At 36.7% G+C, this 22849-nt stretch overlaps 1 protein-coding gene across 1 annotated transcript in view; it reads left to right on the top strand.

Annotated features, from left to right (window-relative positions):
* The first annotated feature begins 3030 nt into the window (after window positions 1-3030).
* Window positions 3031-22849, top strand: part of LOC131063495 (uncharacterized) — a 33916-nt gene continuing 14097 nt past the window's right edge. The window contains exons 1-4 of the mRNA XM_057997336.2: window positions 3031-3409; window positions 4651-4821; window positions 15994-16158; window positions 16376-16540. Of these exons, the coding sequence (XP_057853319.2) occupies window positions 3239-3409; window positions 4651-4821; window positions 15994-16158; window positions 16376-16540 (672 nt within the window). The 5' untranslated portion in view covers window positions 3031-3238. The remainder of the gene's footprint in view (window positions 3410-4650; window positions 4822-15993; window positions 16159-16375; window positions 16541-22849) is intronic.

Below are 22849 nucleotides of genomic sequence, written 5' to 3'. Positions count from 1 at the left end.
TGAATCCATGCAAGTACCTCCATTTCTCCTCTTTCCTGTGTTGTAGATGATGGTGGTTCTCATAATCATAGCACCTTTCCTACAACGTGATAGCACAAGAATTCAAAGATTGTGGTTTTTGATGATAGGAGATCGGGTTCATTTTATAAATTTTTGGAATTTTGATAAATGGTTGAGATTGAAAGATCAACAAAATGATCAAAAGCGGAGGATTGTTGAGACGAGTTGATTGAGAGATGATCATTCATGTGACTAGAATTGATTGATTAGTCAACTAGGTTGATTGATCAATCAAGTTAAATGACTAAGCTATTAACTAGAATTGATTGGGAGTTAGGTGGATTGATAGACAACTGAAAAAGGTGATTGGGAGTTGATGTAGAAGTCACTGGTAGTTAGCAAGAGAGAATAATAAGCCACTTTAAACATGTGTTGTAGGAGAATAAATAAAATAAACATTTTATTTATTTTAGAAGTTGATTTTCGAAAAGGACGAATAATTAAATAATTTATTTAATTGTAAAGACAATCAATAAATTAAATAATTTAGAATAATTAATTAATTGTGCGAAGGGGAATAGAAATTGATATTTAATTGTATTAAAAAGATTATTTAATTAAAGTGGATAAGAGAGGATTAATTAAATAATGATAAAATTATTTAATTAAGATTTAGACGAAAATAAGATAATTAAGAGTATAGAAGAAAATTTTGATTTTTGAATTTGAATTAGAAGAATAAAGTTAGATTAATAAAATAATTAAATATTACTTAATTAATTAAGAGGATAATCAGTAAAATTACCATTCACAGGCATTAGGTCAATTTTAGGTGTCTACATTTTGCTCATCTCTAAGATAATTTCTTTTCCTAGTATACCTTGAGATGGAGGTACGATGTTTTTGCCCCTTTTTGAGACAATGCAATTTTGAGCATTGTTTCAAAGAAAATTGTTAATTTTTTTGCCCCAATAAATTATACCCTGAGATGGAAGTATGATGCCCCCCGAGAGATTGTTTATACATGAAAGGCATGAATGATCTTTCAAAAGAAGAAGTAGAATGTTAGTAACAAGTGAAGAATATTAGTTGATGATAGACAAGAGTTGATTGATATCAGATGAAGATAAGTTTGATTGATCAGATAGAATAGATAGTATGGGATTGATCAAGATTGGATTAGATTGATCGAATTGACTAATTGATTGATAGGAAACAGTCTTTTGAGTTTGTAAAATTAGCAAATTAGCATTCGCAAGTGTTAGGTCTATTTTTGTCTTCAGGAGGTCTAGGAAAAAACCCCATTTTTTGGTAGGCATTTATTACTCCACATTAGGTGCGTAGGGCAATTTTGTTTCTTTATTGTTTTCTTTTTTAAACAAAAGTGGCAAGCCACTGATATATATAAGAAAACTGATTCAAGAGCTCAATAGGGAAAGAACCAGGAAGAAAACCCTATATCCTTGCTTAGATATAGTGACGAAGAAGGAAGGAGGCTATGAGAAGAAGCCACCCGATCCGAAGAGATAAATAGGGACTGCCCATAGAATGAGTCTCTTAGGGGCCAAAAAGAGGGTAACCGGTTGGGACGAGACTGAAGGAAACCAAAAATAACCAAACCCCTTAACCGATTACCGTGGCGACTGAGGAGAGTGAATCTGAATGTCTGAGCATTGATGAGCTGCGCCAACTGGTTTCCCATTTTATTGTATCGGTGATTTGATACTGGTATGATGTTCTTATGGCCGGTTCATAAAAAGAGAAGCCTCCAATACCAATGCTAGTCGACAAGCAAAGAAGATGACTCCTCTACCGGTTCAGTCGCCATTAGATTTTCCATCCGACAAAAAAGAGCATACTCTGGGTAGCAAAAAACAAAACTGGAATAACTTTACTCGTTCATGGCGGTGTCTTCCTGTGGCTGAATTGGAGGGGCATCGAAAACGAGCAAAAAGGAAGTAGTCCATCCCATGACTTCATCTTGCATCGGTATGTTGAGGTCTGGAACCCTATCTGTAGTCTGACCCCTTTCCACGGATTGCGATGTTTGCAAACAGGGATCAACATTTTCTAATTTATTGTTGCTTCCTTTAATTTATTTCTAATTTTTACATTGTAACTTTTGGACTTGGATCTGCACAACTTAATCTCATCCTTACCCTTCAAAATCACCACTCTTCTAGTTGCTAGCTCCTTCTACTATTCCATTTTTTTAATCTTTCAAGGCGTTTATGCCTTGGAGGGATTTCGACTTTCATTTCTCAATATCGTCGTCCACTGAACTCTCCATATAGTCTTTCACATCTCTCCCCATTGATTAGTTAGAGTTTCTCTTATTAAATCTAGCTTTTGATTATTCGTTAGATCCACATGAGCATCCCACGAATCCAAAATGATGCACTGCAACTATCCTCAATGTCCCATGTCAAATACCTAGTGATAATACATCTCTACATGATACTATGAAGTTCCAAATGGTCAAAGCCCTTGCAGAATCACTTATCGTAAAAATTATTGTCAAATTGGGAAAGTCAAGATATTTTTGAAGCTCCCTAATCCATTTTTGCTTATTCCTCCTATACATGTTCTATATCAATTTGACATCACCAAATATTAATTGTCTTAGACCAACTTTGCCAGCCTCTTTGAAACCACATAATTTATTTAATTTTATTATATAGCTATCAAATTTAAATCTATTTCTTCATATATAAATAAATAAATATTTTGAAAACATGTATTAAAACGACCCCACGCAACAAACTTTAGAGGAAAAAACAGAAAGATCGCCTCCTTAATAAATTCAAAAAGGCCCCACCCAATTTGCCCCCTTACTAGATAAGGTCTTTTTTTATTTTAAGGTGTTATACTTTTTAAAATAATGATTGTGACAGAAAATGTCTATGTTCATTGCTAACCGATGAATCGTCCTAAATAAAAAACTCCATTAAGATATTCTAACACCTGTTTTATTTGTTCTCGTAAGGGAAGATTTTGTCGGCTTGCATGGCAAGAGTAATGCGTTATGGAGCTGCATGGCAAGCAATACCTAAGCGATATCCAAAACGTTTCAATATAAAGAAAAATTCAAACAGGTTTTGGAATATTTCCACATATTCTTATGGTCAGGGAACACATTCATTGAGTAGCAATGAACGTGGACATATCCCTTCACCATAAATTTGCACTTAGTCATTGAAAATATTGGAGTTTTTTCCTGGTTAGTTGAAAGACAAACATGGAGAGAATGAAGAGATATGGAATAATAGGAGTGGGAATGATGGGCAGAGAACACATGCTAAACTTGGCACAGTTGGATGGAGCATCGGTTGTCGGTATTGCTGATCCTCATTTGCCATCCCAACAAGCTGCCATAAGCATAGCTTCTGCAAATAATTGGCCTCTCAAGGTAGTTTTTGCTCCCTTCTAGAGCTCTCATCAGGATGGTTGTCTGATACTCAGTGGCATCCACAAATCTTACCCCTCTTTTTATATATTTAGTTTTAGTCTCATATTCTCATGGAATCCGAATCACTTGATGGATATCTGTGGAATCCAAATCAAATCAAGATTTTATACTGTCTATTAGGAATTTGGCTTCCACAGTTTTCTTAAAATTCAATGCAAAGTGTAACAAAATTTATGTGAATGACCATCTCATATTTGGATAATGAAAAAAATATTTTTGTAACAAATACACATGTCATTTATATATATGCACATATACATATATATTATATATAATATATACATATATATTTATATGTATGTACATATATATAGATTACGAAATTCCTGAAACATAATTTAATTGAGATAATTTCAAAGAAGACCTTAGAAAAGTTTGAGAGATTCATATGAGGAAGGTTGACATAAAGCATTAAAAATGTTTTTTCCAAAAAAAACACATTTTCTTAAGCCAACATGTCATCTTTGTTGACACAAAGTCAGAACATAGCTAGATAACTGAATATGAGATCACACGAGTGACTCGTATCTTCAACTATTGGTCCTGTTGATGGGGCAGTGGTATCCACCATTTTGCCCCCATCCTATGGAGGATCCATCACCCTGGCCTCCTTGGAACATATTCCACTGGTTAGTAGGCTTGCAGGGTCACTGAATGAGATTTCTTGGTACTTGGTGGGCTTTTGAATGGGATTTTGCTGAAATTGCTGATTGGTCACCAATAGCTCCACCTCAGCCTCTCTATGCTTAAAATCCTTTCTTTTGCTTCAATTATATTAAGGATAATTTGGCAGCAATGCCTTAGGATGGTAATCCCTTCTTCCTTTTTATTAAGACAGTTGATTATGTCACTCGAGTGGTCCTTGCATCTTTAGAGGTTGCTTGGCAGCAGATTCTCTCTTTCACACACATGTACACACTGGATTTATAATTTGAAGTTTGATTATGTCTCTCTGGTCGTCCTTGCATCTTTGGAGGTTGCTTAGCAGCAGATTCTCACACACAGACATATGCACGCTAGTTTTTGTAGACATCTAATTCTATTCATACGTGAATGCAATTCATTGTTTTCATAAGTATTCACTTATCAAACTAATGCTGAGTTTCTTTTAATCAAAGTCCATTTGGTAAGCTTGCTTGAGGAATGAGAATGTCTTACTGGTATCTATATAATGCTTGCAGGTATTTTCGAGTCACTATGAACTTCTGGACAGTGAGTTATGTGACATACTGGTGGTTTCAACACCCAATATGACACATTATGAAATACTCATGGACATTCTAAGACACCCAAAGCCTCATCACATTCTTGTAGAAAAGCCTCTGTGCACTAAGGTGGAGCATTGCAAAAATGTAAGGATTTTTTTTGCAATATTTTATACCAGGAACTGAATTTTATTTATAACTTCAGGAACAATATCATTAGGGATCAAACGTTGCTTTATTCTAAATTAAGAAGGTGAAATTTAAAAAGAGTTTCTCTTCATTTTTAGGTCAGTTTTCTTATCTGAATCTATTGTGCAGTCTTTATGCCAAACATGATTTGGATTGAAAATGTTAATTCAGAGCAAACTAAAACAAATTGTTGCCTTGTTTTGGTCATTTATAGACATTAATTAATAATTTCTTTCAAGTTGCCCTCTATGTATTGTGCACAATTGTTGCAAGTTTTTGAAATTAATTGCATTTGTAGATTATTTTCTGACGTCTCCCACAAGATGGATCAAAGATAAAGATCCACATTGTCAGCAAACATTTTACATATTTTTTCTACATATTTTTTCTTTGTTGATGCCTTCACGCCATATACTCCTTTTTTTTTAAAATAGTTTTATAGGGATTTATTAAAGGGCCCTAGCTTGAAACAGAAAAAAACTATAAAGCTAAAGGACGAGATGAGCAAAAGCTCGTGTGAACTACCATGCACAGGGGCATAGGACACAAGAACATTAACTACTACACAAAGACATGACTAGGAACTAACCACTGAAGGAAACAACTAACAGACACAAAATGTCAAGGGAGAGTAGAGATCCCCCATCGGCCTACACTAGAAACCTCAAACTCCTTAGAAATTTGATTGAAATGTCCATTTGTCTGCAGAAACCACAGGCTTCAGCTTGACATTACCATTACTCAAGGGATCATCAAGCCCTTCAAGCTGAACATTGAACAAGCTTTGTGTGTTTGATAGCTCCTGTAATCTTGCCCCCAGCCAGCCTCGGGGATACCATATACACTAGACAGCCTAGGGAGATTATGTACATTATATAATTCCTTTTGCATGAGAAACCAACAAAATGCTTCGCTACAATTCACAGATCCAAATAGAAGGTGTAAAGCATGTCCAAGTTGAGGGATACTTCCTTGATCTCCTCAATGCCTTCAACTTGATACTTTCTAGTCCTGAGTCAACATCATTGCTACCACTTGTGATAGCTATTGCTACATCCTCATCCACATCATCCTTTGTCACTGAGGCATTATTTGGCAGGAGGAGAAGTAATTCCAACCAGCCATAGATCTCCTTTCATGGGATCTCTCTTTCTAGTTTCACAGAGAAAATTGCTAGGATCATGACAAGTCCACAGCAAACCGTTGCTGGCAAGACCCTCTTCACCAATTATGCCCTTCACAAGATTCGACAAAGTTTAATTTAGGGCATCAAAAAATCTTTCTCTACCAATGATAAGACACATAGTTGTTTTGCATGGGATCCTTAACAATACCGACCCACTTATGTGCCACAAGCCCAAGAGGAGCAAAAAACCAAAATCCTTGTAGGCATGACACCATAAAGCAGCAAACAAGATGCCAAGCAACATACACCAAGAAAAACTTACAAAACAACTAGGGTATAACATGAAGAAGCCTCCCATGAAGAAAAAGGCTCCACATGACAGCAACAACCATAGAAAATTGTCATTACATCGCATCACTTGCATGAGCAAACACATCTCCCCTTAACCGAAGGAAAAGATTGGTCATTATGTTAAGAAGAGGCACTAAAAAGTTAACAAATCAAGGAGGCTTTTCAAATAGAACAATTTCTTTCAATCCCTCCCACTCATCCTCATTTGTACTAATTAATGAAGTCTATGGGTTAAGATCAATGCCTTTCTTGGCCAGCAAATCTGTCACCCTGTTATGTTCTTGGAAGAAATGGGTGAAGCAAATCTAATCAAACCTACTATAAACAACAATAGACTCATCCAACAGATTATGCAATTTCTGATTGGAGCAGCTTTCTTTAAGTAGTCCTTTAGTAACTACTATAGAGTCCTCTTCAACCATTAAATTTTTGCAACCTTCCAAATTGGCCAATGAGATACTTGCAATCACTCCTTCCCACTCCACTTCATTGTTCGTCTTCTAAACTAATAGGAGAGAATTGCCTTTAACCAAATCTCCAAGAGAATTGCATAAGATAAAGCTAGTGCAAATAGGTCCAAGGTTACCATGAGAAGCTCCCTTGAAGTTTAGTTTCTACCATCTATCTAAGGGAAAACACCATTTAGAATCACTACCAATATTCCTTTTAACTATCAACCCATTAACAGGTTCATGCCAAATGCTTTTAAAAATATGTTTCTTTGGAAATAAAACTCATAGTTAATGCTCATATCTTCTTGTTCTAGGACCCAAAAGAAACGCTTTGATTTTTAAGGAACGCTTTTCACAGCCTTACTTGGTGTAATGTGTTCTGCAAAACTTAATTGAAATCTCCAAGTTTATTTTCTGAATCTAACATGAAATTCCTTTGTTAGTTTGTTTTTGTGCTTTCAACTTTTTTTTAAAAATCCCATTCTAGGTAGTCAAAACCTTAAGATTGCATGTGTATGTACATATGCAACAAACATGTATGAGCACACACATAAACAAATCTCCCCGCACACATTAAGACAAGTATTAACCATTCCAAAAAGCTGCTACAATAGAATTTTACATTTTTATTGTCATGCAAGTTTGTATGGACAATGTACTACTCTTATATAAGTATCCATAAATTTTTATGCCAACATGTGATTTGAGAGAGTCCCCTCAAAATGGCTTTGTTTTGGAGTTGATATTAGCATAGTTGCCATCCATTTCTCTTGTATTGTGTATATTTGTTTTATTATTCTCTTTATTTGTAAAATATTATTGTTATTTTGTTTGTAAATTGAAGGAATTCCATACATGTGGCATAAGAACTATTATTTGGGCAGTGATTTTGCAGCACAAGTTGACAACAAAGGTGACTCATAAACTGTAATGTCCCCACTTTGAAATAGAATTTAATAATTAAAAATAATAATAAAATTAAAATACAAAAGAATTAAAAATAAAAATATAAAAGAATATAATTAAATATAATTAAAATTTTCTTAAATTAACGAATGGTCAAAAGACATGAAATGAAAAATCATGACTCCCTTAAAATGAATTAATTATCAAGTCGGTTCATTAAAGAAATGAATTAATCAAGGAGAAGGCAGCAGTAAGACAAGCCACCATTCAAAGAAAGATGTCCACCAAATGACATGACCCCCAGCCCAACAGGAGGGTATAAGAATAGAGGACGGGATGTTGGAAGCATCATCATGACAGCATCAATAAATAATAATTTCACAGCAGCAGCAATATCAAATCAGACAATAGCATCAGATCGAACCAGAGCAAGGTTGTAAAACAGCAGATTGGTAAACAGCCCTTGGAAGTAAGAGACTTCAGATTGAACTAGATTGCAACAGTCCTCTAACTCCATCAGATTATCGTTATCTCCCTATATTCTTGGGTATAAATAACGACTATATATATTTGTCAATTAATTACATATATATCTGCTATACATGTTGCTTTGCTTAATAAGTAATGTTTAATTATATATTCCTATGAAAGAATATTGGATAGATATACTTGTCTGAAACCCCTCTTGTGGGAGTGTAATGTCCCCACTTTGAAATATAATTTAATAATAAATAATAATAATAAAATTAAAATACAAAAGAATAAAAAATAAAAATTAAATTAAAATATAATTAAATTTCGATTAAAATTAATGAATGGTCAAAAGGCATGAATTGATAAGTTGTGACTCCCCCAAATATGATGTATAAAAGGGAGGAGAACTCATTTAAAGGGGGGATAATTTTGGGAATCAGAAGTGCAGATCTGATTGTGAAAGGTTGTGTCCCTTTCAAAGAGCAGAAATAATGAAGAGTTGCACTCTTTCAAGAGGTGCTAATGGTAAAAGGGTGTGTCTCTTGCCAAAGAGCATACATGATGAAGAGGTGTGACCTCTCCCTCACATTGAGAGATATAAAGGAAAGAAATCAAAAGCATCCAGTGACATCACCACGGATCAGATCAGATCAGAACTGCTATTAAGTTACAGGCAGTAACATCCTTGTTCTTGATGGTATGCATGGGGATGTGCTTAATATGTATGCTTAACATATGAAACCTGATAACGTTCTTATGCAGAATTTAATAGTAATATTAATATAGATAATAGACTACAATATGTATGACAGTCATACTTAATTTCATATACATTCATAGTATATGAAAGACTATTAGATTAATGGCCTAGACTTTTATTCATTTGCTAATGCCTATGAGAGGATAGGTTGGCGTGTGTAGGGAGGGGCAAGTGAATCCTCACAAGTGATGGTGAGGCCAAGATGGGATAGGGACGGAGTCCTAAAACCTTGAGTGAGCCTCCTTGTAGATTGGTGTCAGCTCTCTATAACAGTAAATCCCCACCCCTCATTAGGGTTAGGAAAGAAGTTAAGATGGGTTTAAATATGAATAATAAGTCATTCATTAGTTTAGTAATATGAATTAAAACATAATAATGCATAGTAATGTATGTCAACCTTTGGGAAATAGGCAGACTACTAGTAGGGGACATTACAGGGAGAAGGCCTGAGGAGTAAGAGATGGGTGATGAGTGGGATCGTAAGTAGGTCAACCTAGGATGACCTTAGTGGCCCCTAGGACAAGAGGGCATGTGTCTTCAGGAAGATGAGAATAGGTATGCATACTCTCTGAAATCCACCTTGCAAGACAGGGTTGAGGTGTAAGAGGAGGGTGGGGAGCGGGCTTGTAAGTAGGTCGTCCTAGAGGGACCATTGTGGCCTAGGACAAAGAGGGTATGTACAGAGTCAAGTGACCCCCCTTACAACCTTCCCCCCAACTCCACAAGATGGCAATTGTTTGTCGGGAGATGAGACGTGGTTGGGGAAAGCCGGTACAAGCTGCTAAGCAAGCAAGACGACTCTAGAGGGCTCTAGAAGACATCCAATCTTGGGCTTAGTGTAGAAATGGTTTCGGGTGGACCAATCATGTCTCTTCCTCCAAACCCTAATATGCTTTTATAATATTATTGATAGTATATGAATATGATGTGGTTTATCAAACCATAACGATTGAACATATGTGTATATTTGCATTGGTTGTTCATGTTGTGATTGTAGGAATCCAATCCAAGATCACATCATTAAAGAGATATTTATTTGGTAAGATGTAATCCTAACCCTAATTTGTTGCAATTGTGATTTTAGGGCAAATTCTAGGGCAAATTAGGAAGGGGACATTACATAAACATAGATCCACAGAGTTTCCTGATGGGGAACAGCGGGATGCAAGGACGGGTTTCGGGGACTGGGGGACCAAGGGCCTAAATGTGGGGACAGTGAGAGGATGACGGCAAAGTGGTGGTGCTGATATAAAAATAGAGGTGAATTGAAATCTTCAAAGCAAAATCTGCAATATAACATCTTAGTGAGTGCCCATGAAAGGCCAACAAGTTTTCACGAAGTTGAGGTTGCAATCAGTATGTAATAGCATGCACCATATAGCAAGCGACTCGACAATGTCTGCGGTAGAGGTGGTGGAGGTACTGAAGTAGTGGTGTTGTGGGGGGACGTTTCCCCAAGTCCCCAAGCGACTCGACGATGCCTGCGGTAGAGGTGGTGGAGGTGCTGAAGTAGTGGTGTTGTGGGGGGACGTTTCCCCAAGTCCCCAAGTCTCGAAAATGCCCCCTTATAGGGGATGAGAGATTTTTGGGGGGGGGATGCATCCCCATGGAACATCGAGTCATAAATCAACACTATTTGGTAAAACAATGCTTTTGAATTAATTTTCTTCCTTTCTTAGATTTTTTGTAGTTTGATCAGAAATTGCTATAGTGTGATAAACTATTGTTTTGTATCTTCTAGCTAAAACCATAGGATCACAATGCCAACTTTTAATCCAAGGAGATAATTTCTAAATTCAATAATTATAGGAGTGGTTGGTCCATTTGGGAATGAGAATTATCCTAAATTAATTAACTATAAATAGGAGGTACAAGTATACTAATTGGCATCATATGCAAATTCTATGCTTATTATATTGCTTTGAGAGGGAACCCTTTAAAGTGGTGTTGTTTTGGAGTTGATATTTGTCATAATTCTCATTCATTTCTCTAATATTATGTGGATCTGTTCTACTTTGATCTTTATTTGTGAAGTATAGTTGTTATTTTTTTGTACATAGAAGAAATTCCATTACAAGAGGTATTAGAGATATGATTTGGCTACTGAATATGCGGAGTAGAGGGACAACAAAGGTGAGCTCAACATTGTATTATCACTGTATTTGAAACCGTAATAATTCATTTGGTATTGTTTTCTTTGTGAGCAAAACAAAAATTATTTTATCAATTGGTCCACTTCTATGGAGGAGCTTTTGGGATGCTATGGTAGCAATATGGTTGATAACTTCTTTATTTAACTAGCCAACCTTTGGGAAACTAGAATAATCAAGGATTATATTTAGGGTGAAGGATATTTTAGATCACAAGCATGCTAACCTATTTTTAAGAGGATCGAAGGATCATATTTAATATGAGGTAAGATTTTTGACCCTTCATTTTTGTCCCATGCTTTCATTTATGTTTTAGTTTGATTTTTGGGTTTGACAATGTTAGAAGTCTGTATATTTGTCATTGATGTCAAGTGATTCTGAAACTTTAGATTGATAATGAATTTGAGGTGGGTAGAGTTTGGATGTTACAGATAAAGTAGATCAATCTATATTAAATTTGTCAATTGGATCAGATTTTACCAATCCTTGTTCTGTATTCAGAAATGAATGAGCTGTAGGGTCACAGACTGCTGATGAATGGAAAATATGTCAAGTTCAAAATTGTTTCTTGTTGCAAGATAGATTTAAGTTCATTTGGTAATTGAACAAAGCTCTGAATGCATATTGATCAGTTATACTAGTGAGAAATTGGTTGTGAACAGGTTCATGAATCAATTGTACCCATGAGACAGTTTGAGGAGTTGAAAGTTGAAACCATCTTCAAAGCAGTTTTGAAACAGTTAAAACAGTGATGAGAACAATTGTATTTGTAATCTGATTTGTTTCTATGACTCTTGGTCTATCATTGATGTGTAGAGAATGATCCTCCAAGTTGGTTAGACAAGTTGCAACTAACTTCCACCTGTCCTGATCGGTTGTGATTAGTTGAGGGAACTATCAACTGTTTGAAACGGTCCTTTCTCTATTTATATGGATGCACATTTGAGGTATGTTTGATATGCATATTGCTATCAAAAAGAAAGAGAGAACTTAAGAATAAAGAACCCGTAATGGAAGTGCTGTAAATACAAAATTGGTAATGAAAGTGTACAAAGTGCTGTGATTATATCGTCAACTTGGAATGAAAGATTAAGACTATGCTGTGATTCAGATCAGGTATAACAGTATATTGTGATTCTTTTAATGAGTTAGTACTTTGAGTATGCAATTCATAATGGAGATTTAAAAGGGTGATATGTGTGACAAGTTGAACCAGATTAAAATGTGAACAGAACCAGTTATGTAAAAGCAGAAACATATCATAATCTTTTTGATAAGTTTGTTCCGAGTCTGTGTAGACAAGATTCCTGAATGGTGCTGACAGTACACATATTCTAGAAGTCTCTTTGCAGATTTATATTGCTATAACAGTTTGGTAGTATCCAGATTACGGAAGTATATTTGCAGAATTCTAATGATTGCAATAATACTGAAAAGAATATCTGAAAGTTGTCTATAGTATATTCCATATGTAAAAGTCCGTTTGTATATCTCTTATGTTGTAAAGGTGCTGAGTTGGTGTTCATATTGAAAAGTTGGTGATTGTAAGAGTCGTTGCTCTCAAGCAAGGAATTTGGTGATTCCTTAGGGTTGGTGCCCTTAAAGCATTGCATACATTTATTTGTGAGGCTAGATTAGGACAGTAGAGCCTAGCAACATTTCTCACCGTGGTTTTTCCCATTCCAGGTTTTCCATATATTTCATGTGTTGGATCGCATTCTTTTCAGTTTTGGTTTTAAGTTTTTGAGTTTATCAAAGATAATTAATTGAGGAATTGAAAAATTTTGATCTACTACTAATTTAGAGGCTTGCAATAGGACCTTTGGAAAATATAGCTTACACCTAGACCAAGATCAAAATTGGTTCAAGTTCAACCAAGGTTCTTGTAGAACCACATAACATAGGCTTTCATTAAAGAAAAAAGAGTAGAGAGGAATCCAGAATATTGAAAATTACCTATTTCAAAATTAAAATTGGATAGGGTGGAAGGGGCAGATTGGAATGTTTAGTAGGATATGTATAGTTGGAATCTCATTTAGGAATTATAGAAAGACCTAGTACCTTTGACAAAGTTGTGTGGAAATTTTACTCCCTTTTCTATAAGGATAGGCCATATCTATGCAAGAATCAAGTCCTTATGAACCAGATCTTTTCAAAAATTCATACATCTTGCATTGGTGGGTACTCGGGCTTCCTTAAGACATTTCATAAGATCAAGCAAGATTGTTTTAGGAAGTTTTCAAAGGAGATGTACAAAAATTTGCGGCAGAATGTGTGGTGTGTTAGGAAAAACAACGATGAGACAATCAAGACTTTGAGTCTTCTAACTCCTATCCACACCTAGTCAATGATAGGAGGGTGTTGTTGGAGTTATTTGTTCAACCCCACAAGCCCATGAATCCCCTGCAAGCAAAACACCTATCACATCTGAAGAGAAGAAGCCATGATTAATGCTATAGAACCATGAGAGAGAATTGATCTAAAGAGGAATATGATAAGTAGATTAACTTGTAATTAAATTGGATAGATTACAAAAAATGAATATCTTGCTTTATAGAAAGCAAGAGAATCCTAATCTAAAATTAGAAAACTAAACTTAGCTCAAAGAACTAAAGGTTAGCTCAACTAAGTGAAGCTATTATTAGCCTAAACTAAGAAAAGATGAAAAGCACCTAAGTTTAGCTAAGTGAATAAAGTAATTAAAGGATCTAACTATAGAATTAATTAGATAATGTCCTAAGTACCCCAAGAGGTGTTTCAATGAATTTTGTGATTAAGCTACTGAATTTTGAAAGGAAAAATAGAAATGTCATTGTGGTTGCCCATCGCAGTGGATATGCTAACATAATATGCCCATTTTTTTTATTTACTTCATCCTATTGTAGCAATTATGGTGACAGTGTCATTCATGGAAATAGTTCAAAAGCTAAATGGCAATCCCAGAGTAATTCTGAGCGACCATGTCCTATGTTCACTAGTAATTTTTGGATTTACTTGTTATCTTGAGTGGGGAATCAATTGGCTCATAGCTTCTCTTGTTATCTTTGCTGCTTTGCTTTTCATAAACAATCACAATCAGTTAAATGGATGTGATTGGCATTATGGTATCCTTCCATACTTCTAAAATGTCCCCCTTTAAAGAGCTTTATAAGTATCAATCACCATCCATCAGTTCATCTTTGAACATGCAACCAATGGTTCTTTCTGTTGAGGATCACATTCAATGCCAATAAGAAGTGCTCTAGAGGCTCATGTGGAGCTTGGGTATGGCATAAAACAGTAGACTGAACATCATTGAAGTGAAAGGAACTCTGGAGTAGGAGATTGGGTCTTTAAAGGTTACAAGCAATACACATGGATGTCTTTAAAGCAACAAAAGGAAGACAATAAATTGATACCCAAGTATTACGGCTCTCATAAGGTTTTGTATGTGCTAGACAATGTGATTTACAAATTGAAATTACCTCCATCCAGAAGATACGTCTAGTCTTTATTGTATCATGTTTTATGGAATTGATTGGAAAGAAGATTCTAATTTAGACTTAAGATAGGACTGTATCGAAACCTGAAGCAATTTTTTAGACAAAGATTGAATTGCAAAGGACCGGAAATTAAAGGAATGCCTCATCTGATGGAAGAACCTACCAAAGTAAGATGCTACATGGGAGGATGAAAGCTTCATGGAGGAGCACCCATGGCTGGTTTGCATTGAGGAGAATGATTTTTTGAAGTTGGGGGAATGTATGTCCTTAGTCCATTGTGTGGATCAGAATCACCAGATTATAGAATGGCCAAATTGTGGGGTAAATAACCTTTGACTTGGTCATTTGATAATAACTGGTTTTAGTAGTTGTTATTCAACTTACTTGGGAATATGAGTATCACTTTGACATAATTAGCTATAAATAGAAGGCAATGGTTTACTAATTGGCATCATATTTGTGGATTATATTATCATTATATTGCTTTGAGAGGTAGCCTTCTCAAATTTGCTCTGTTTTGGACTTAATTTATCATGATTGTCATTCATTTCTCTTATATTATATATTTCTGCTATTTATTTGCAAATTAGTGCTGTAATTCTGTTATCATGGCAATCCCAGAGTAATTCTGAGCGATCATGTACTATATTCACTAGTATTTTTTGGATTTACTTGTTATCTTGAGTGGGGAATCAATTGGCTTATAGCTTCTCTTGTTATCTTTGCTGCTTTGCTTTTAATTTCTCTTGTTATCTTTACTGATTTGCTTTTCATGATTGTCATTCATTTCTCTTATATTATGTGTATCTGTTATATTTCTACTATTTATTTGCAAATCAGTGCTGGCACAAACTTAGACAGGTGGGGGAAGACACACTTAGACAAATGTGCAGGCAAACACATGTACACACACACATAGAAGCACACTTAAACATACACATACTACCTGTTTGCATGTGCTCGCACATTCACACTTTTACACTCTTGACTCTTGAGCATGCATGTGAACGCACGCGCACACACACACACATCACAAGCACAAGCTTAAACATAACATGCATATGAATAAGCATTGACATATGTGCACACACATGCACACATGCAACATGCTTAAACATAACATGCATATGAATAAGCATTGACATATGTGCACACATGCACACATGCATATGCTTAAACGTAACAGTTAACAAATATATGAATAAGCATTGACATTTGTGTGCACACACACGCAGACACTTTGTGGGCACACCAAAGTTCCATTGAAGTTTGAGCACGTGCTAACCTTTAATTTTGAAAGGCAGTTTCTTAATTGCCTATATATGATATAGACAGTTCCTTTCAAGTTTGAGAAATTTTAGTTCTTTTGAGGGATTCTGTCTAGTGCCCAAGTCGGTAATTTGTTTGTCCCAATGGTATACTTACACAGGTCATAATAGCAGCCATGGAAAGGCCAGATATACTAGTACAAGTTGGATTGGAATATAGGTACATGCCGCCTGTAGCTAAGTTGATCAAGGAAGTCCAAAGTGGGGTGCTTGGGCGAGTTTGGATGGTTGCAATCAGAGAGCATCGATTTCCTTTTCTTGTCAAGGTAACAACAATTGTCAAGTTCAAACACCGAAGTCTAACTTATTTTAGGTTGGGGATTCAAGAAATTTTTAATTATGATGGCATACAAATATATAGTATTGTGATGGTATTGAACATTAAATTGCATAAAGTGGAACATGTTTAAAAAGAATATTGTTTGGAGTTTTCTTCAAATATATTGAACATCTTAGCTGCTGTGTTTTATCCCTTTTGTACAGGTTCACAATTGGAACAGGTTCAATGTAAATACAGGGGGCACCTTAGTAGAGAAGTGCTGCCACTTCTTTGACCTTATGAATCTGATTATTGCAGCAAATCCTGTACGAGTAATGGCCTCTGGTTCACATGATGTTAATCATAAGGATGAAGAATATGATGGCAAGGTTCTCATTTTCTACCTTTTATTTTCTGTTGAAACAAAAAATATCGTGTTTTTCTTTACAAGTAAACTTTACTATAGAGGAAGTTAACAGTCTTATCAGTTGGAGTTTTGAATCAATATGAGTGGCTATATTCAACGCTCAATTTAGATCTTTCTATGCTTTGTACCTTATTAATTTATGAAGTTTTGAGGTTTTTGGTATTTGTATAGTTTCTTTTGAGGGAGTGGTTCATGCTTGAAGAGGTCTGTAAACTGCAAACTGTTGCGTGTGGTTTCACTTACTATATTGTCAACAAAACAATTATGAAGATATCTTTGTCTGTTAACATTGAGGGTATTGGTTCCTCATATTGCAACTTTAAGCTTGGTAACTTTGACATTCAGCTGCTTAAGTTGAGGTAGCAAGTTTTTAGCCAGTTGTCACAGGTCTCCAGAAAATACTTTGTGGGATGAAATCAAATCCTTCCCCGTGAATTCAATGGTAGAAAACTTGTCCCCAAGCCAGATTAAAGTGGAAATGCCATGCAGCATTTTATATGAGTTAATTTGGTGTTGAGTCTTGACTGCAGGCTTTTGAAGGTAAAAGTCAGAAGACACTTCGCTTCTATATGTTGAAGTTTGATTTCTTAAACTTCAGTATTTGTCAATTATCTGAAGCCATATCAAACAATATAGGATATCTATAAATATGTAATATAATCCAACTTGCTACTAAGTTTCTTAAAACTCTCAGAAGTGGGTACTGAGAAAATTTATAAGCCCCCTAGTTTAAGCACATTGATTTGACCATTTGGTTGCAACTCTCTCTTTTCTTTCACTCTAGATAATTATATTAAATGAAACAAACAATATAACAGTACTTCATTCACTCATGTATCATTTATTTGGGTCAACAAATTTACTATTTATAGGTTTGCATCTATTATGTACTAGTAATAGTGAGGAAATCAGCTGCATCAAGAAGAACAGCATCACAGTCTTATACCTAATGGGATCATAAGATATAAGAACTGAGAGCGAGCTGAGTGCAAGGTAAAGTCTCTTTGATTGTTTTTTCACATTTAAAACTTTTGTAGCCCACGTATAGCTTTTATTCTATTTTACTATTCTTGTGTTCTTAAAGAAAACAAACTTTATCGATATGTGTGGAGTCTTTAAAAGGATGATGTTTTATCCCCCTCAAATTTTATTCATGCTCATCTTTCACATTAACTTGTTATGTGTGTTGTCAAGGATGATGCTTTGATAGCTGATAATTTTATCTGGTAACAAGTCTGTGCCTCTGTATGTGAGTGTATTTCATCTTCATACCAGATGGCTTGGGTTCTAGACTTACAGGCAATCTCCATTGCAACAATTTGAGATGCTTGCCACTGTGATGAACTTTGATAATTATCCCAATGATGATCTGTACAGGCAGCAAGGAACCAAACAGACAAACTATTGGATGGCAGAAAGATATAATGTAAAAGTCGATAAATTTGTAAAACAAATGGACATAAAAGACAAACAATGTATTTTAAGAGTTTTCCCATTGCTTCTTTTGCATGTGGCAGTGAAAAAAAGGTTTTGCAAACAAAAGCAATCCTCTTTGCTGTCCTTTGGGAGTGCAATGTATTTTCAGAGGCAAGAAACACATTATTTCTGTTTATCATATTACATTTTATGCATATTTATGCTGAGAAGTGTAATGGGTGGATTGTAATGGCATGAGCATGTTCACAAAAATCTCTAATTAAATTTGATAGCCATTTACACATCAAGTTAATATTTAGAAATTAAATGTCGATAAAGGCACAGTACAGTGGTCAAGTCATAACATTGTTGTATCAGCCACCAAATTCAAACCCCCGTTAGGCCATTACCTTTGCTTGGCTAATGCACTCGTAGGATGTGTGTCTTTGCTATGCTGTTGTGCTTGTAGTCTGTGGGCCGCTGGGCTGTTGAGCTCACAGGTCTGAACAAGGTGATAATGCCATGGGGAATAAGGCCCCTCAATAGTGATCTTGGCGATAAGCCATTGGGAAGAGATCCCTCCATAATTGGTCTTAGTAGGCTCGAACCAGGCTAAAAACCCAAATAACCCACAACAAAAAAAAAAAAAAAAAGTAATTAAATATAATATTTATACATATAGAGTATTTAAATATTTAAATTTATCTTCTATGCTATGTTTTAAAATACAACATAATGTAAGAGATACTTCAAATAAAATATTTATATATATATTTTTTTATCGGTAAATAGGATATTTATATTAATTATACCAAAAAACATATATCAGCTGGTTTTCCAAAAAATAACATATGGAGTATCATTAACAAACATGTCCATCAGCCTAAACCCTTAACCCTGTGCAATCTCCTCAAACGAGCTACCCTCCCATAGCAGATATACAAATTTACATTCATAATTCAAAAGATAATAAAAAATATAAACAACTCCCTATCATGGAGCAGGTATGATCTCCTTGCCTTTCCCGCTAGGAATCCCCATCGAGTCCCACTCCGCTTCCTCATCGATGACGTCATTGTCCTGCTCCATAGGTGGGAATCCAATCCACAGTGCCTGCTTTAACTGGCTCGTCCTCTCCTTCCTTGGTCGGTCTCGTTTCCATTTGGTTGGAGTGGAGCTCTTTGATTGGGAAGGCTTGGCATCCACGATACCCCACTTCGCCACTTCTATCCTCACTTCCTGTCTTTCCCAGGCCCTTAGAAACTCCTTTACACCATGCATGCCAACTTGTGTCGCTGCCCACCTAGCCTCCTTGTTGCAGTTGGCACTCCAGAAAAAATATGGGTGCAGCGGGGGGTTGAAGTCACTCGCGTGGAGCCAAACACCATTCGGGCATACAAAGCCCGTGCCATCTCTTGTCATGTGGAGGAAGCTGTCTAAACCACCGCACCACTCCTCCCTCACACACCCCCAAATCAGCCACTCTGCATCCTCCTTGCTCTCCAGTTCCAAGCACCACGCGGCAAACATGGACACAACATCAGCGTTCATCCGATACTTGAACTCTCCCTTCAGGTATTCGTCACTGAAAACAAGCTTCACCTGCGTGGGGAAAGTATGTTCCTCGAACAAGAAGATGTTCGACAATCTCTCATTCGTAATCGAACCCCAGAAGGCCATCATAGGTCGCAAAGCTTTGAGGGAGAAATTCGGTTCCATCTCCACTTCTCAATTTTGCCCTGTTCCATTCCTGCTGTGTGTAGTAAGAAACTTGTGTTGTCGAGGCCTTTTGGCTCTTGACAAAGGCGTGAACAAGAAATTAAGTTTGCCAACTTTGCGCACCCTTCAAGGATAATAACTGCAGTGTCTGATTTGAGGTGTGCTGAATCAGAGAGAAGATACAATTGCCTCCTCCACAAGTGCGTGTAGGTGAAGGACGTCGCCACCTTTGCTCCTCTATTCTAGATGAGGCCACGTCCTATCATGCCGTAGAGGGACACTTGCGTAACTTCCCACGCCTGAAATGTCCATCCTCCGTCCTTCACATTTACTCGCTCCCCCCATCTCTCCTGACCACTTACTATTACAACATCTATCCGTTGGGATGGAAGACTTCCCATTTCATTTCGCCAACTTGGAGTTCAAAAGCTTGGTTGGCGCCTTTATCAGCTTCTTGGTTTCCGATTCTCAATATATGTGATATCTTGAAATTTTGGAATTTGCTGAGGATATTCCTGACCCACTTCACCTCCCTGTCAATCTTCCAGTTTGGGGTTTCACCACGACTTAGAGCCTATGTTAGTATTTGCGAGTCGCCCTCCAAATGTAATTTCGTCACCCGAAGTTTTCTACCAAGTTGGACTACCAACGAGGCCGCCTTAATCTTTGCTTCATTATTGGTGCCCGGGTTTCCCCGAGATGCTCCGTCGATGTTTATCTTGATCCATCCCGACTTCGGTGGAAGCCAAGCAATAGGCAACATTGCAGAAAGAGTAGGATTATCCCTTGAAGACCCATTAACGAGGACGAATTTAATAAGGGGCCAATTGGCTTGAATAAAACTATCCCAATTACCATATACAAAATTGCTTCCCTTTGATCTTCTTATTGTCATGCTAACCAATGCTGAGATAGATCTTTCAATTCTGATCCATAAGCGATCATCACTCTCCTCAGTTTCTTGGAAAATCCTGCGATTGCATTCTTTCCAAACATCCCATAGAAGTGCTGACGGAGCAATTGACCAAATACTAGAATAAATTGATTTATGGTCCGGAAATCTCCACCCATGGAGCCATGATTTAAGGTCAGCATTTATAGGAGTTGACCATCCTAACCATTTCATCAGCTTCATCCAGCACTCACGTGCAATTGGGCAGTGCAATAACAAGTGCTCGCAGGTTTCCTCCTCCTTCTTACACATGACACACCTGAACGATTCCTTTGAAGCCCATTTTGTTCAAACGTTCCCCCATCAGAATCCTGCCTCTTGTGGCAAGCCATGTGAAAGTTCCAACCTTCGGTAAAAATTTTGAATTCCAACATAGATGGGTTGGCCAACTTTTACCTTTCAGGTCCACATCCACTAGGCTATATCCTAATTTGACAAAGTAGTTTCTACTTTTCGAACCACACCAAAGTAGCTTATCATCTTCCTCTATCAGTTTGATGTGTCTATTGTCTAAGATGCTCTTGAATCGGTTCGTGGCTTCCTCATCCATCTCTAATTCCACCAAGTTCCGCCAAGTCCAGGTTGTGTATTCTTGTTCCTCGTTCAATACCACGTAGTCTGCCACTTTAGATCCCCACTTCTGAATTGCCACATTCTTAAATACTTGAAGAGATTCGTCATTGCATAGTACTAGATAGCCCTCCCATGAATCCTCCCAAAAATTTGCTCACAATCCATTGCCAATTCTCCAGGACACATGATTTGTTATAATAGAACAACACTCCAAAAGGAAGTTCAATATGGAAGATCCTTTGCAAGGATTTATGATTGTGAGGATTCGATTAGTTTCCTAGCTGTCAAGATACTTATGAACAAGTATCTTAACCCATTTTTGGTTTGGCTTAGTGTACATCAGCCATATTAATTTTGCTCCCATTGCTAGATTTATGAGATTCCATTTCCTAATTCCAGCACCTCCTGCTTGTTTATCCCTGCAAATTTTGTTCCATGCTAAGAGTGGAATCTTTTCCTGTTCCTCTGTGCCACTCCAAAAGAACTTGCGCATTCCCTTCTCGATTAACTAGATTATCTTAGCTGGAATCTTCCAACATGACATTGAATACAAAGGGATTGCCGAAATCACTGCTTTCAGCATAATTATTCGACTAGCTAACGATAACCATTTCCCTTTCCAACTCTCCATTTTATGCGAACAGTTTTCTACTAAGCTGTTCCAAAATGAGGACTTATTAGCTCCTTCAAACAGAGGCATTCGAAGGAATTTCCCTAGTAATCTCCCCAATCCGATTCCTAATGTTCTTGAGATGTCCCTCTGAACTTCTCTGGGAGTGTTGAAGCAATAGATATCAAATTTATGCCAGTTCACCACTTGGCCTGAAACATGACAGTACTTACTCAACATTGCTTTGATGATGTTTGCCCCTCGCACTGATGCTTCACCTAATAGTAGGGTATCATCCGCGAATTGAGTGTGAGTGATCGCTTCAGTCCCCCTTGCTATGCATATTCCCTTCCATCGGTCGTCCAGCCTGTTTTTGGTTATCATTATGCCTAGAGCTTCCGCCATCATGATAAAGAGAGATGGTGAAAGTGGGTCACCCTGTCTAATGCCTCTTGAGGATGAGAAAAAACCTTGTGGGGAACCATTGACTAGAATTGAGAAACGGGGGGTCTCCATACAGCTTCCAACCCATCTAATCCAGTCTGGATGAAAACCAAGTTTCATCATTACTTTTAGGAGAAAATGTCTTTGCACATGATCATAAGCCTTCTTGATATCTATTTTGATAAGCATCCTATTTGTCTTTGCTTGGCGAACTGAATGGATGGCTTCATGGGCTATTATAATTCCTTCAACTATAGATCTACCAAGTATGAATGGGTTTAAGTCTATTTGCCATCCCCTTTGCAATAATTTTCTACACGGTGTTACATAAAGAGATTGGCCTTCAGTCATCAAAGGTCCGCACATCTTCCCTCTTAGGGATAAGAGTAATCATAGTGTTATTTTTCTCTTTGGAGTTATACTTTCCCACTCTCGCCTCCTCCACCATTTCCCACAGATCCATTTTAACAATTTCCCAAAAGTGTTAAAAGAAAAAGGGTGGGAATCCATCTGGACCTCGTGCTTTATCACCTTCCATTAACACCGCCTTCTTGACT

The sequence above is a fragment of the Cryptomeria japonica genome, chromosome 6 (assembly GCF_030272615.1).
Source record: "Cryptomeria japonica chromosome 6, Sugi_1.0, whole genome shotgun sequence".
Taxonomy (NCBI): Eukaryota; Viridiplantae; Streptophyta; class Pinopsida; order Cupressales; family Cupressaceae; genus Cryptomeria; species Cryptomeria japonica.
The sequence above is the reverse complement of the archived record's forward strand: the minus strand, read 5'-3'. Positions and strand labels throughout refer to the sequence as shown.